This window comes from Opisthocomus hoazin, chromosome 6 (genome assembly GCF_030867145.1).
Source record: "Opisthocomus hoazin isolate bOpiHoa1 chromosome 6, bOpiHoa1.hap1, whole genome shotgun sequence".
In the NCBI taxonomy this organism is placed as follows: Eukaryota; Metazoa; Chordata; class Aves; order Opisthocomiformes; family Opisthocomidae; genus Opisthocomus; species Opisthocomus hoazin.
The window spans coordinates 77,871,255-77,888,593 of record NC_134419.1 but is presented as its reverse complement, the minus strand read 5'-3'; the positions used below and the strand labels follow the sequence as shown (position 1 = coordinate 77,888,593).

At 44.3% G+C, this 17,339-nt stretch overlaps 1 protein-coding gene across 2 annotated transcripts in view; it reads right to left on the bottom strand.

Moving 5' to 3' along the window:
* Positions 1–1,447: 1,447 nt before the first annotated feature.
* DOCK1 (dedicator of cytokinesis 1) overlaps positions 1,448–17,339 on the bottom strand; it is a 339,932-nt gene continuing 324,040 nt past the window's right edge. For both annotated transcript variants that reach the window (XM_075423918.1, XM_075423919.1), the window contains exons 50-52: positions 15,667–15,820; positions 11,133–11,278; positions 1,448–2,754 (exon numbers count right to left, since the gene is read on the bottom strand). In XM_075423918.1, the coding sequence (XP_075280033.1) occupies positions 2,659–2,754; positions 11,133–11,278; positions 15,667–15,820 (396 nt within the window). In that variant the 3' untranslated portion in view covers positions 1,448–2,658. The remainder of the gene's footprint in view (positions 2,755–11,132; positions 11,279–15,666; positions 15,821–17,339) is intronic.

Sequence of the window (17,339 nt, the reverse complement as noted above, 5' to 3'; positions counted from 1 at the left end):
TCTTCTTCTGCATTGCCTCGTATGGAGCTGTGCTGCACTGGCTCATCTTTGCTGCAAACAATGTCACAAGAAATTCATATCGCACCAGGATGCTCTGATACGATGCCTCTGGAGTACGAAGGAAGAGGGAATGCTGTAGGAAAAATAACAGCCTTCGCAGGCTTGTTCACTGCTTAGAGACTGCAACTGAATCAGTTGCTGGATTTGCTGAAGTGTGTTTTTACAACACTTGGAGAAGGGTAATGATTTGTTCTGGCTGGATTGTACACGAGTTACAGCCTAGAAGCTGTTAGATTGTAAAAATGGTGACAATTTGGGTCTGAAAGTGAATCTCAGAGTCTGGTTTTCAATTCCCAGGCTCTGCTTGCGTACCTGTAACACACGCACGCGCGTGAGATTTCGAGTTTGTACTGCAGGACCAATTTGAAAGCGCGGCTCTTGTTCCAGGAGTCTTGCAGGGCCAAATATAACCCTTGCGTGAGCACAGGAATTTGCTGAGGACGTGTGAAAACAAATGCATCACCAGAAACACAATCCACAAGCTTCCAGCTGAAGGCCCATGCGAAAGCCTCTTCCTATCCTTTAAAGCATAAATGGAACAGAAGGGAGGAAAACTCACCAGCGTCCCAGCGCAATCTCCCATGCAGACACAAGCGCAGCCTCTCAGGCGATTTTCAACTAAATGAAAGACTTACAGAATTAAAGTTGTAATACATTATTGATCATCTGCGGAAAGAATATCTGATCGACTGCAGCTACGAATCCTTCCCAGCTTGTTCCTCTTGAACAGAGATTACAGTAATAGCAAAACAAACAGGGAATTGTACGACAATATCGAACAGTAAATTCTAGACACTCTGGCAGCTGACGTTATCTCGCACTGCAAGAAGAAGTGGGTTCGTTTGGTCCAAAGCGACACGATGGTTTAAGGCAAGACTACGGGTATATATAATTGACCATCTGAGCCACTCGTTATGAGAAGGGCAATCTTTCTGCCTTTGTAACAAAGTTGTAGTTTTACTGCTGTGTAAGTCATGCTACTTGCATCGTGTCGCAGCTACTTGAGGTAGAAAATATTACCTCAAACTCATTTATTTTCTGAAGTGTTCAGCACCAGATAACTTACAACTCAAAGATAAGCAAGCCATCATTATGAATATTGCCAGCATGCAAAGATGGATGCTTCTAGCGCTGACATGTGTTGTATCTCAGTACTGGATGTACGCAGCACACCAGCACCACGCAGGACTGCAGCCCTTCAGCTATCAGCCCCGTCTCGGGTTCCCTCACCTGTTCAGAAAGAAAGTCAGTCTATCCGTAGCCCCTGATACCAGTGCAACAGTTGCTGAAATTCTGCAATGAGGATCCAAAATGCCAAGGAAATGCATTCATTTTCTTAGACAAGATTTTAAAATAATATTTTATTTTTTTTTGAGTCAGTGTTATATTTAAAAACAATCTACCGTAAGAGTAAAAAGACCGTAGATAGTAAAAAACGAAAGAGCGATGACAACAAAAAATGCTAGAGTACAAAGTTAGCTCCCTTCCTCCCTCCCAACACCCCACCCCATCATTGTCCAACATTTCTCAGAGCCTAATATCTGGAAAAAAAAAATGCTTTGTTTTTTTACACTTTCAGCAATTAGGAAATTAAAAATACGTAAGGCGTTGTTTGCAGGTACATTAATTCATTATAACATGGAAAGCAGGCACCATAAAAATTAAAACATTCTAAAAACCATCATATATACAAACGCTGTACAGAATGATGGCACAAGGACAAAGTGATTCCATTCAGTCCATCCTAATCCACACGCAATATTACACGTTAAAGAAGAAAAGAAGCAGCTCCTCCCGTTGCTGTACTCAACCGCTGGGTTCAGACCGACCAGGAGTCTCCTATCTGCCTACTGTTTCTTCTCCTATGCGCCCGTGCCCGCCAGCAGCGGAGCGGCTTCCTCGCCTCACCCACGGATCCACGCCCAGAAGAAGGGCCAACTGAATGGAAATGGAAATGACCGATCACCAACGACTAATTTGACCAAGCCCGTTAGCAATCAGTTTATTTGTAATGCAGAACAGGTGAAGAGAAGGCACGTTCCACAAATGGGCCGTGCCTGATTTTTAGCCCTGGGCAGAACCGTTATTTGGGGAAACCCTACGGCAGCTTCTCCTCATGGCGAAGCTTGCTCCAATGTGCACTGAATTCAGTGTGAATATCATCATCGATTCCTATATACACTGAGATTAGGTACGGAACACTCAGCTCGTTGTAAACTCCACAGCTACCGAAATGCTTTAGGTACAAAATATTCAACTCTCATTTTGATGTCCGCAGCTACCTACGTGCCTGAAGTTATTCAGAAGAAGCAGGGAGAAGGTTTAGGAGGAGGATACTGTCAGTTGACGAGCACCTCCCGTCCTCAAGCAGAAATCCAGATTTCCTTCAGGTTACGGGAGGGCATAACCCCAGAAGGAGGGGTGATGTAGTGTTGTTTCCGACACACGGCTAGAAATGGGTTTCTTACGGAGTTAGAGCCATCGCACTAAATGTTAGATACTGCACGCCCGAATGAGGTAAACATTACATATCAGAAAATACTTAGGGAAATGAATTGTTACAGCTTTATCTTTGGGAAAAAAAAACCGCTTCCTTCTTCACTGGACAATCCCAGAGTCAACCGACGTCTGCTTCCGAGTCGTCTTTGGAGGCGGAGGTGGGGGAGTCTTGCTGGGGAGCGGAGGCGGCAGGTGCTGGAAGAAACCAATTTTGAGAGACTGTGTTAGCAACGGATGGGTTTCAGAAACGTTCGCTGGTTCATCTGTAACCGCAGGAGACAGCAGGTAAGTCTGCAGCCCTCTGACTCCCGAGAGCCTCACCGCAGGACGTGCTACGATGAATACAGAACGCTCTCGGCCGTTAGCTTAAAATATAACTTTTTCTTTGGACAATGAAAAAAAAAATCTCTCAAGGTTTCCTGATTAATTAGCTCGGTATTTCAGGAAAAATCTTTCGAAAGCACTGGGGAAGTTTATAATTCCCCACTTTATATCATGATAGGATATTGATTTTTCGGTCTGTATCGATTGCGCTCAGCCTCTACGCACTGCAGAGCTTAACAGCCACGCTGAACCAACAGCTTCACTGCTTTTCCATTCTTTTTGTGTTTTTCACATTGAGAACAAAAATAATTAAAAAAAAAGTAAACCATTTAACAGATAAGTAACTGGCAATTTACTATTACACATTCAGTTGTAATTAAAATATTCCAAACAGAAATTCAGACTGTTCAAATATACATATTTGAACTTGAATTTCATTGAATTGAATTGAATTTCATTGACATTGAATATTGAAATTCAGACTGTTCAAATATACATATTTGAACTCACTTCGTATATCATACAACGGAACACGAGCACCCTCAGTCTAGATTCACCGGTTAATTGGACAGATTAAAAAAGTCATTATGGAAATTAAGACTTTTTTCCATAACGTTCAATCACAGATCTGCTTCAGAAAGAGCTGGAGAACACTGCCGTCTGCCCGCATGCTTCGCAGCCAGGATTTCTGCCGCGTTTCGGCCGTGCAGCCACTGCAGGCTTCCCACCACTGCACCGAGGCCGTACGGCAGCGTCACAGCTCGTAAACCCGGCTCTGCTTTGGTTTTCTTCCTAAGATTCTTCCCCCGCTCAGCCAGCCACCGCCTCTTCTGTTCCTCCAAGCAGAAGGATGCTTTTCCACTCCCGCCGGTTCGTGTCTCAGGGTACCCGTCCCGCCTCTCCCACCCCACGCACAACAGTTAGGACCCTCACGAGGCACAGTGATGCTGCCAGACCTCCCCGATCACAGAATCCCAGCATGGTCGGGGTTGGCAGGGACCTCTGTGGGTCACCCAGCCCAACCCCCTGCCCAAGCAGGGTCACCCAGAGCAGGCTGCACAGCACCGCGTCCAGGCGGGTCTGGAATATCTCCAGAGAAGGAGACTCCCTGATCCCCACCACCGGACCAGTTCCAACATCGGACCTGCCTTGGAGTTACACCACTTGTACTGCTTGGATCAGTAACTGGTGATTCCTCAATCACAGTGAGAAACAAGCAACTGCTAAACCGCGTGCAAGTGCACAAGAAACGAGGCTGCTCCCTTCAGAAGGCATCCAGAGCTGCTACCCAAAACGACGAGTGGCTCAGAGTGATGCTGGACGCGTCAGCCCCTCCCCTACATAGAAACAAACACTTTCCAACCCATTTTACAGCTTTCCTCATCCCCCCCAGCAGACGAAGGCGGATCACAAGTCACCGGGGAAAGCTGCAATCCCCAACCCCCCAGGGAAGCCCCCCCACTCACCGACGGGGTGGGAATGAACGGATTTGGCATTGAGAACACTCGAGTTCTCAGTCTGGTTAAAGTTTATAGGAGTTCTTTTGAAGAAACAACCACATTATTAAGAGGTTTGAGCCCCACAAGGGCACGGCTGCTGGAAAGGCACGCATACAGCAGAGCCTGCCGAGGAAGCAGCGATTGCCTCCCGGCGCAGGCTCAGAACCGTGCGCTGATTATTCCTGCCTGGCAGTGGGACACAGCGATCTCCGACTCAGAAATCCAAGTCAACAGACTAATAGTAAAAGCAGGTAAAATCTGAATTTTATTTTACTAAATGTAAACCCAAAGGTTTTTCTCTCTTTTTTTTTTAAAAAATTAAAATGCCACCGCTGATCTGTGTCTGCGTATTACAGCCAGAACCATCACAAATTTCCTCCACCTGACCATACACTTCTCTTAACCAGGTGTGTTAAGTTAGCTCCTGAATCCCTACAAAGGCACCTGAGTAAGAGCTGGACTCCATGGCATTTTCAGCCTCACACATTCCGCTGTGATCTGCAGATTTTGAAACCTTTGGGAACTGCTTAGCTACAGTCCTGTACCCGGGCAGGGGTTTGGGGCAGCTTTAGGAGGTGCTGGTGGTCTGCAGAGCATCCGCGTACAGCACACAAGGACTCCTCATGGAGAAGACATTGATTTAAAAACTAAGTAAACCAGGTGCCTCTTTAAAATACAGTACAAAACGTAAAAATTTCCTCAGTGCTTTGCTCTCAGACGATATCTTTAACTTCGTATTTATCACTAGAAAAAACTAACTTTGCTGATAGCATCATTTGTGAAAATCCATTTTAATTTAAATAACAGTATATTGGCAATAATTCTCAATTCAATTAGATCAAAGGCATTTCTCAAACAAATGAGCCCTTCCTATTGATCAGAGAACAATCAAATTACCCCTGAAAACCTGCTTCTGAAGAACAGATACAATGCAAATACAAGAGAATAAGCTCAATATATATGCTATAAATAACAAGCACAAAACCTACCAGAGCTTAGATTCTGCAAGCAAATTAGCCAGAAAGAAATAACGGAGATAGGTAGATAATTATTATAATGGAATTTACCATTTCCATTAGAAAGCTGGATAATTTTAGTAGATGTTCATTTATATAATAAGCCACCAGCAACTATATTAGGTAGGACATGCAATGCTCGTCGGGGGAACGTTACTGAGAGCTTAGCAGGAGAAAATGTGCCAGTATGAAACCGGTGCAACTCCAGTTCCAGCCACTGCCCTGGGCGCGGACACGCGCTCCCTGTTCTTCCAGCACAGGAAGAAATTCCAGCACGCGTTCTCTCTCCCTTTCACGCCATACTCGGAAAATCATCACTAGGCTTACGGACTTCATTTCTGCTACGCTTCTCCTTAGAAACTTTGAGATCCAGAGCAGAGCTTCCCTTGGTTTCTCTGGCTTTCTGCCGTCGCGCCAGCGCCTGCCGCCTCACGCTCAGACCTACTTTGGGCAGCATCCTTGACTCACGGGTACCTCGGGGGAAGCAGGAACCTGACGTAAAAGGCACATCTGCAACACAGAAGCAATCTGTTCCTCCTGCTGCAGACACGAAATTGCTCCCGTTTGTTTCTGACACAGAAAAGAATTGGGTTTAAGAACGTTTGCCTCCACTCTCTTAGAGATATAAAATACACTACACTATACATGTTCATTATGCAATAAAATCAGTTAAAGAAGATGAAAAAAATACATTTTTTTTTACTCTGTGAAGAAGCAAAATAAGATATGAATTTCTTCTTTAATCAGAAAATACTATTTAAGGAAAAAAAACAACAAAAAAATCAAACAAAATTTGGTTCCCCAAAAATGGTCCTTGTGACACAGTAAGAGATTTCTTCCTGTGTAACTGTTTTTCTTTGAAATAAAATGGTCATAACTACGACAGGCTATGGAGATCCAACCAAAGCCACTCTAGTCAGAAGGATTACCAGATGTAACCAGGTCAGAACCAGCAGAAACGAGAGGTACACAGGCTGTCAACTACCCGGGACCACGCAAAGGCTTCCAAACACTGAGCCCCAAATGGCTCCTTCTCGCTTACGCCGCTGTTTTTAGCACGGAGCCCAGTCGCCTGACAAGCAGCAACTTGCTCATTTAATATCTGCAGTGAAAAATAACACAGAATGTGAGGTCTTGGAGGAACAACACTCCCATTCGGGATGAGCGACCGTGTGCCAGCGGAGAGATCGCCCCAGCCCCACTAATTCGAACCAAATTCTGGACAGTCCGAGCTAACTGGCTGTGTGACCCAGGGAGCAAAGGTGTGTGGAAAATACCATGGATAACTGATGGAAAATGACTGTTTAAGCTCTGCTGTCGTACTCCGTCTATCAGTTTCCTCTGACTTCGTATCACAGGCATCCGCTGCCCTCGCTTAGGCAAGACAAGGTCATTTTCAGAGTCCTGCTCCCACCCGCCGAGCGCTGAGCACCCCCTCCTTGGGCAACGGGAAAGATCCCTTGGAAAGAGCAATGTCCACTCGCTGGCACTCAGTAGCTCTGATTTCCCCCGCCCCGGGGTTCCTCGGCCGGACCCCAGCCGGGAGCGGCGGGGCAATCCCGGGAGGGATGCTCCCGCCAGGAGGGATGCTCCCACCGGGAGCTGGCCCTGGCAGAGGGCTGCAGCCCTGACGCAGGGCAGGGCAGAGGCTGCGCCGGGTGCGTGCCAGCCGTGTCGAAGCACAGGTAACGCGATTTTCCCTCTGCTGAACCACATGTCCACATGTGCAGGCTGTCGGTATTTCAGAGTGCGCTGCCTAACTCGATTTTCAACAGCACTGTTCTGCTCCAGTCCATACAGAAACAGCTCAGGAGTTATGAGCAATACCCTCAGAATTAGGTTTAGACTCCAGACTGAAACTGTATTTCTCACCGAAGGCCCGGGCCCTGCGAGAGCGATAAACAAATGCATTATCAACCGGCCAGAGCGATACCCGCAGCTTGATCCCGCGCGGCGCCGAGGGCAGCGACAGCGACACGGCTCCTTCCCAAACAGAATCAGGGGTGCTGCGCGGGGACGCATCACGGGCTCTATAAATCCGGGCAGACAGCAGAACAACACATTTTTCACTCAAAATCCTGTAATAGGCAGCAGCAGTCCATTGATTTTGAGACTTATTAAAGAGAGACGGTGAGCTTTTTAGAAACTCCTTGCTCGGCAAGAGCTTCACCCACCAAACCCCAGCCCAGCCGAGGCGGGAGGTGGCGGAGACTTTGCGCCGGAGGAAGGGCTTTTGATGCAGGCAAAAATAATGATCAGATGGCAAACAAAACCCCCGTGCTTTTTTTTTCTTTTGGGCACATTATGTACTGCTACGCCCCATGGAAAGCCTTTGGTCAGAGAGTCTGTTTTTTGGACATCTGGAGTATCAGACAGACGAGGAGACATTTATTTCCATTTGTGAGCAGATGCAGCCCACAAAGTCAACCTTCTAATTTAACGTTAACGGATTAATAATGCCCTTTTTCTAATTGCACTTCTTCCAGCATCTCCACGGGACAGTGCCTCTAACGACCGCCCTCGGGTCATTTTTTGCTCACTGTGGCTAACCTAAGAGAAACAATCAGCACTGCAGTATTTGCATCGCAACACATGAAAAATGCCCCGGGTTTTTCCTTCCATTACATCCCAGATAACCCTCCTGAATGCTCCTCGTGCCACAGGATCCCAGCGAGTCAAAGGCAGCGCCGCCGCCGCCAGCCACGCGCGACCGTTCCGGCCCTCGCGTCGCGCGTTACCTTCAGCCTTTGCCGTCCCTCCTTGCCGAGCTCTCCATCTACGCTGCAATGATCGAGGTCTGCTCATCCAAACCATTAGCTGATGCTTAGTAAGTGTTATAGCCGATATTATAAATGGAAGTGATCCTCTGCCTGTTTTCTTTGAGTTTCCCTTCTTGCTGTGAATACTAAGCAGGCAGCCGACTTCTATGCAAGGGTACGGATGAACCCATAAAGACTGAGCCGTGCCTAAAGGAACCCCTTGATGTAATAATAATCCTTGCAGGAGTCCTAGACTTCTTTTTTTATGTTCCCATATATTATTGAGAACAGCTTCAGCAGAACAAATCACACAGCGCAAGAAAATATACATAAGGGTATCACAGTTAACAAGGAATAAGAGGACAATCAGAAAATTAGAATTGGATGGTCACCTGGATAAAGACTTAACGCAGACCAAGTTAACAGTGGCCTCCAAATAATCTATGATTACTGTCTCAGACACTAAATGACACTACTGCCTGCAGTTGGAAGTGTTTCTTGATGCTCTCACTGTGTGCTTTTCAGTTCACTACAGAACTTGTTTTGGTTTTCATAACAGACTGCAGACAACCACGTAATAATTTCTCCTGCAAGGAGATATTTCCAGTTTAAAAGCTACTAAGGTAACCTTCTCTATCATATTTTTTACTGATTTTTCTTCACTGATACAAAGCATGTGTAATTTCAAAGATGATCAGTTTACTAGGCAGAGAATGACAGTTATGAAGTATGCAGCTATCTGACCCATGAAACACACAGCACTAAAAACTGTGGCGTGGGATTTAATCACAGCAGTTATAAGAATTTACCCATCTGATCCTTCATGCCCAGCACTACTCATTTTCTTTACTTTCTTTAACAGCTTTCTTCCCACCAGCTTGATGAAATAAATGTGGAGAGTGACTGTTGTAAGACTAGCAGCCTTTCCTAAAATTAATGCTAAGACTAATACACGTGGCTTTGTGACAAACCTCCTTTAGATCAATTTCTCAGACCTTGAAACTATATTCCCTTGTCTTGAAAAGTTTATAAAAATATAATGCTGAAGAAGATTTTGATTATATTTGTTTGCATTTCTGAGATGTGCTTAAATCCCAAGCTCCTTCAACACTCGATGTTGAACAATGGGCCCATTTCTACAATTACAAAATCCATTTAAAGACAAGTCTGAGCAGTGCAGACAGTAAAGAGAAACAATATTAAGACCTGAATAAAACTTTGCAAAAAACCAAGGGAGCATATTGCCACTATTTTTATGAACTTGCATTTAACGATGCGGAAACCCTGCTCATGAGAGGCACAGGAGCTGCGCGAGGTCCCATCTCCAACAGCAACGTGACCGAGGCTGGAACCTGAGTCGTCCCCAGGTCTGGGCTCTACCCATCGCAGCACGGTGGCATCGGCAAGTAGGACAGTGAATATCCAGTGTTTGGCCACGAAGTGGAAACTCCTCCACAAAACCTAGCAAGGAAGGGAGAAGGAACCCAGCTACTGGGATTTTACTTCTCCCCATACGTTTTATCATTTCATTGTTTAGTGTTTTTTAGCTAAAAATTGAACTCACATTGGCAATCTTGAGCTACTACTGCGACCTAAAACTTATGGTATATCATACAACATGAAATTACTACTCTGGAGCTCATACAGAAAGGAGTTCAAGAAATTTGAAACCTAATCTGAATTTCTCAGATTTCTTCACGGAGATGGATTCCTTAGATAAAACTCCTGGCAGCCCTCCTGTACAGTCTGTAATTTTCCACTTAGAGGTAATCTGGTCAAGCGAGAGCTGGCCCCCGAGAGAGAAGCCAGGGAAATGGGGAAGAGTTTAGTACACTTCGAAGGAAATTGGACAAAAAGGGTTCGCAAAAGAATTTAGTGAAAACATTTACTAAAACCATCCAGCCATGGGGAAGAACTATGGAAGACACAACAGGAATAGAGAATTTTTCAATATATGTCTATAACGAGTAAACCATATTCCAGAATTTACTTCTTTATCTATTCCCCCCCCGCCCCATTTGGCCTGAAAATTCTAAATTCCTGCAACACCACAGTTCTAATTTCAACCATGAAAAAGCCAGACTTGTGTACTGGTGTGCACTGTAACGGTCTGTGTTAAACAAAACTGCTCCCGGAGTTGGAACAGAATTCCCACGCGACTCTCTCTCTGCTGAGCTTAGAAATGCTTTCTCTAACCATGAAATTTACTGGAAAGCAAATCACCCAACAGAATTTCATTTGAATGATGAACTTCAGAGAAATCCTGGAAGATACCTCTGCAAACAGAAGAGAATCGTTACCACTGAGAATTTCTCCACAAAATAACAGCTTTGCCAAAGTTACACATTTCAAAGTCAAAGGAAAGAAAAACTCTAATTTAAACATATTTTTTTCTTCAAAAAAGAAAATAAATGGCCCTTCTCAAAGGCGCTGCTTTAAAGAAAAGGACCAAATTATTTTTAAAACCTTCCAGGATATGGGAAACTAAGTTGAAAAAATGCGTTTTCTTCAGAAAGCTGAAGACTCTGTTGATGATGAAGAGCGTTTCTGAGCTGCTTCCCTCAAAGTGGGCACGGGTGTCTGCCTCTAGGAAACAAGCGGTGATGGAATGTTGACAGAAGGGAGCTCCAGAAAGAAAAGATGTCAGGTACATGTTTTATTTCCTTTCCTGACACAGGATTGAACGGCTGTTCAATCTAATTTGCTGCTGAGACTACATCCTGCCAGTTTAAGCTCCCTCACCAACACAGCTAATAACATTTTGCTTGGTCTTCTCCACCAACATGCATCCAACCTCCCTTCAGGTTGGTCCCCATGAGCGAGGCCGTTCCCTCACACTCCAGAGGCTTCTTTGCAACTGCAGAGATCTCTGGATCTGCTGACACGTCCACGAGCAAGACCACATCTCGCTGTGGAGCGTGCAAAGTAAAAAGCAAAGAAGATTGCCGACAACGATCACCCTCTCTGGGACTCACCCTTTGGTGGGCAGGGGGGGACGTGGTCGGGCTGATCAAGTCTTGACTTTCCATGAGGTTCCCGTAATCGGCCATGCTTCCTTTGAGAGGCAGAGGAGGAGGAACGTCGGGGACGTCGGAGCTGGACATGCCATTCAGCTCCAGATCTGCAAAAAGCAACGCCGGGTTAACTCTTACAAGAACTGAAACGAATCCAAAGATCCAGACTGCGCCCATTCTTACGGCATTGAGACTGCGATACTGCTGCATATGCGGTATCTTTGTCTGCTCTTCACTGCCTCTATAATTATGTGCAGCTCATCTAATGAGGGATTTTAAAGGAAAGTAGAACAAACGAGCCAACCCCCGCACTGACGGGAAGCGTGCACTGAGGAGTCACATTGGGCTCATTTTTACGATACACTCCAAATACTTCAACGATCCCCTCTTTTTTTTTAATAGAAAAAGAGTTTTACTTCAGACTCCACACCAAAATATTCGTAGTTTAGCAAATACAGTTTTCTCAGCTGTAAGCTCGACATTTACACCTTGTACATTAACACACAATACAAGTTTTAGTAAGTGCAGTAAGAACATATAATCAAGCTAAGGTTTATTCACTTTCCCCCAGTAAAATAAAAGCTTCTTGTTAATAAAATGCACAAACGAAAGCCTATAATGAACTAGATCTCTCAAAAACTTTCAAACTCCAGGTAACTATAATAAATGAGCAGTCATTAGTTGTCGAGTAAAAATCATGCAAGACAAAATACAAAACATTTATTATTACTGTTTGCTGGGTAGAAAGTTCCCTTTTCTTAGCAGATAAATCCTAGCAGGTACGTGCTGTAAAGGCGAATAGCCTGAGGGACAATAAAGTTTATTGAGGCCTGAGTGATACATCGGTTTTTGTGCAGAAATCCACCCACGGTGTATTTCAGGGTAATTCAGTCATTCTACCACAGGCAAAACCCACTGTGAGCTCCACGAGATAAGAAACTTCATTATTTCTGATAAATTAGGGAAGTGTTTTCATTTAGGAAGTGAAAAAAGGTTATTTTTATTTTAGTGGGGTGACTTGTGAAACACACGGAGGACGTGTTTACGCAGATATTTTTATTGCAAGGTTCCTATCAATACCTTGCAGAAAATGTCCTTTTGTTGTTCTCTACAATGGCCTCTCACTAACACAATTTCACTATAAGGCGGCTGCATTGATTTGTCACTGAAAACTGTAATTTTACTCTTCACCCCTTCAATTGAACTTTCAACTATGTCAGGAAGAAGAATGTTTTCCATCCTGGGACTTCAATCTTTCAGCGGCTTCCTCCTACGTCAGACTGAAAAGCACTGTTTGTCCTCCACGACCTGAACTTCTCATCGCTTTTTCCATTGCTCCTGTTTCTCATCCTTCATTTTCTTACATGTTATTCCATACAGGATTTCTCTGCTTCACAAATATTCACAATATTTCCCTCTAAGTACCTCCATCAGAATCTATTTCTGCTAAGCTCATGTCATTAAAACACGCAACTGGGAAACCTTTGTAACTAAACATTGATGCTGTGAAGGAACTTCTCTGTTCATTCATGGCATCACTTCCCTGTTCATAAATAAACATTAGAAATTTAGTCCTACAACCTTTCAGTAGCTGAGTTTAACCGCCCTGGACACTTCATCTTTGTATCTTATATGATATCACAGCATCTACTAACTTCACCTAAGCTATTACGTGTAGACTAGCAGGTGCTATCAAGAAGATGGTAAGACAAATTTTGTCAGGAGTTCCACAAACCCTGTGTTTCCTTAAGGTCGACACTGGGAAGATCCATGGAAATGCAAGTGAGCAATGTTTACAGCAGAGCTGCAGAGGAAACGATGTCTGGAGGCAACTCTGCTTCAAGGTTTGTGGTACTCTGACAGCCTGGGTGGTCACCAATGGTCTGCACAACTGCGTCCTGCTCTGCTCCCATCCCTTCCTCTACGCTCCCCAGCCCCTGGTACAGCTCTTGTGTTCTGCAGCCCCCATTGAGTCCCTACAGCCTGTCCACAGCACCTTCACCCCCTCATCCTTCTGTGAGACAGCAATAAAGCCCTGGAAACATGCACAGAGTATTTCCATCCATGTGAGAAGTTCATAAGGTACATCAACAACATATTTGCATTCAGTCTGACAAACTATTTAGTAGAACAACAAAATTCTATAATGAAAAAAGTTATTTGCCCTGACTAGCTAATCTCTCACCCCGTTTGATGAAATCCAGGAGTCATCCACCCTCCCGCAGAAGCAGGTATCGAACACAAGCTTCTGTCGTGCTTCAGGAAGACCTATTTGCTACAGATCTACTCATTATCTCCCGCTCAGTTCCGCTGAACTGCACCTCTCTCACTCAGTCACTACACAAACCATTACTCAGCATTTCTGGCTTGCTATCATTATTTAAAGTGCTGCGTCAGACGTGCACCATCTGATTATTTCTTCCTTACTGGACACGTGCCACGGAGAAGATCTTTGAGTTGGCAAGAGATCAGTTAGACAACTTCTTCCATCTTAACCTAATGACCAAATTTTACACTCCGTTCTCCTAACCTGCCAGCTAACAAGCCAGCAGTATTGCTTAGCAACCCGTTAACTGCTTTTAGCCAATCTGTGCGCCGAAGTAACTTCTCTGTTGTTGGAATTCCTATTATTTTTTATCACTACAGCTCCTCAAATGATTATGCACAAGTCCCGTGGATTTTGCAATGAGATGAACCAGTCTTACAAAACACCCATAAATCTCCAGCACATCGAAATAAATATTGTCAGAAACACGTGAGAGCTTCGGATGCTTTTTTAAAAAAGAGATCAAGGTAGTTTTAATAAAATGTACACAGGAAGAAATACTCCAATTCAAAGAGTATTTCTTGCAAGAGTATACCTACTCTCCTTCTCTGTATTTCTATTTTTTAGCATACTAGTAGTTTTTGGCTATCAAAACTGTAAAGAAAGGAGAGAGTTCACGGTTATCAAAACACTCGTTTCGAGTGCCTGACTGCGCAACGGAAGCGCTGCATCGATTTGCAAGTGCGCATCCCTCTGCCACGTGTTTGCAGCCAACAACTTCAAACCACGAAAACAGAGCACATGCCTTCCAGCAGACAAATCTGGTGCTGTCGATTTGTAGAATAACCCTGGTGAGGCCCCATCTGGAGTACTGTGTCCAGTTCTGGGCTCCCCAGTTCAAGAAAGATGAGGAGCTGCTGGAGAGAGCCCAGCGGAGGGCTACAAGGATCATGAGGGGACTGGAGCATCTCCCCTACGAGGAGAGGCTGAGGGAGCTGGGCTTGTTCAGCCTGGAGAAGAGAAGGCTGCGAGGGGACCTAATAAATGCTTACAAATATCTGCAGAGTGGGTGTCAGGAGGATGGGGCCAAGTTCTTTTCAGTGGTGCCCAGTGACAGGACAAGGGGCAATGGGCACAAACTGAGGCACAGGAAGTTCCGTCTGAACATGAGGAAGAACTTCTTCCCTCTGAGGGTGACGGAGCCCTGGCCCAGGCTGCCCAGGGAGGCTGTGGAGTCTCCTTCTCTGGAGATATTCAAGACCCGCCTGGACAAGGTCCTGTGCAGCCTGCTGTAGGTGACCCTGCTTCAGCAGGAGGGTTGGACTGGGTGACCCACAGAGGTCCCTTCCAACCCCTACTATTCTGTGATTCTGTAACCGCATTCCTGCTCACAGGACACACACCTGCAACTGGTAAGAAGAACTTTCCGAAACACTCACTATGTAAGGGAAAAGGTCTAAAGTATCAAAAAAAAGGTAAATAAAACAGTGAACTTGATCGAACAAGATGTTTTTCTGAAAACTGATGACCTGTTCTCCTCTTTACTAACGCTGAACTCTTGACTACTGTAGTAGCACGTGGGTACATTTATCAAAAAGCTCTTTTTTGGTTTTCTGTCATATGCTAGCAACCGAAAACTCTGAATCACAGGTTTTGGAAAACAGCACCGTAAAACAAATAGGTGTTGTATTACACCCAGTTTTGGGAGAGGGTTTCCTGAAGACCGAAGCAAATACACAATATTTTACAGAAAAACTGAGTGATAGATGTCAACATCAAACAAAAAACATATCAAAAAGACTGACTTTTTCCCCCCTCTGGCTTCTACTCATTACGTAGCAAACAAAAGTTCTTATAAGGTACAATTCTTTAAAAGATGACTTTTTCAGCCTTTATGCTCCAAAATACCCTAAATCCAACACAGAACCAAGTACAACACTGATTTTTGACAGTTACTCTACACCTAAGTAATTGTTAATGATTAGCCGAAAAGGAAAAGAAACTTTTTCAACGCAACAATTTTGCTTGCTTTTCTAAAATGTTGAAATAATTTTTGCTGGCAAATGCAAGGAGCACGACATTAAGAGGCAAATTCTTGTTCCTGCAGGTAGTCCCATGGTGACGGCAGAAGGACCAACTGAAAGAACTCCAACACATCTCCCCAACAGAAGTTATTCTGCCTAAAATATTCTAGGAAAAAATAAAAACTAATTAAAATCCAAGACTTACTGGACTGTAGGCTGAAAGAAAGTTTTGTCCGCGGAGTTATCGGGGGCGGCGTCACTTGGGAGCTGGGAGGTGATGGAGAGACAGAGAAGCGTCTCTCACTTGAAATGACGTTTATGACTTGGCTTTTTGGTCTCTGTGGTCTCAGCGGGCTGATCTGCAGAGGGACAGACCCAGGAAGAGAGCAAAGGAACACGTGTCGTTACTGAGCAGCAGACCTTGGGATCGCTACGTTTTCCCCACTCCCTCCCAAGCAGTAACAGGGCGATAATAACCTACAACGCTTCTGATTTAATGCAGTCCTTCACAGCTCCCAGTGTTCCTCGCTTCTCCCCAGGAATCATAATAAGGCTTAATGCACACACCTTCCCGTAGCCTGGCATATTTTTCTCTGAAGCAATATTCAAAATATCTGAAATGGGACTTTCACCAAACACTTGCTTAGTAACAGCTAAAGAAGTCCATATCCCTACAGAAGGTTGTACAGCATTCAGAAATCTCTTTCTTCTCATGTGGCTCTACTTCCCTTTTACAATGTATTTATTTAATTGTTTCCATGGTCAAAATCTCTTCTGAGTAAGACATCATCTGTCCAGAAACACTTTCCTGATGGTGCCTGTTGATGCTTATATTTAATTCACTGAAGTATCCCTATCGTTTTGCCCTGGCTCCCTCATAGTCTATTTAAATTTCCCATCAGAAACCCTGAAATGATGCTTGTAATCTGATGGGCACCTACTGCCTTTGTTAAGGTGATTCCTTTTACTGAGTTTAATTCTGGGCTCTACTGTTCGTTACCCATCCACCGGCCCCCGTGTTTCTAGTAATCGCAGTGAAGAAAGGAATTCTTCATTTCCAGAAGATCACAGAAAATGGAGCAGCAGCCTGAAGTTAAGAATTGCACCCAAGGTGCTGCACCAGGACAAAACAGAAAATGCTGGCAGCAACTCACGCTTTTCGAAAGAATTATGTCATTTCACAATATTTTTTTTAAAAAGTATGTTGTGAAGGAGAAATCCAAAATGAGGTATGAGTGCTTCCTTTGATTTTCCGCAAACAAACCCTAGAAGGGTTTGAATCAAAGGCTGTGTCTCTGAGACCCTTCTCTGCGAAATGAATGACCATAAAATACGCAACTTTTTTTGGAAAGTTCCTCGAGACCTCAGGGTAACCTTTCAGAAATTTGCCTGACACTAAAATTCAAGTCCTCAAGGCACCAAAGGTTTCTTCTTTCAAGATCTTCTTAAGCATATTTTAATTAGAACAGATAAGCACAGTAATCGCTTTCTCAGAAGCATATAATTATAAAAAAGCAACTAAGGAAAATACGCTAATTGATTCGGAAAGCTGCAATGCCAGAGTCAAGAGAAAAACCAACCACTACAATCAAGCTCCCCAGTTAACCTGCTCTGTAGCTACTTATCTCAAATGCATTCTAACTTCTTCTGTGACTGACAAGCTTGGTCCTCTTCTGAAAGCATCATACAAATGACGGTTCTGCTAGGGAATACGAACTCTTTGGAGACCACTAATCCATAATGAACCCACTGCTGAGTTTTTTTGGTCTGACAAAAGCAAGATCAATAGCGAGTGATGTCAGATGCCATTAAATCAATAAAATGTACAGCCTGTTATTCTGATTTCTAACACAAGCTTTCAAGTGGTCTGTTAACTAC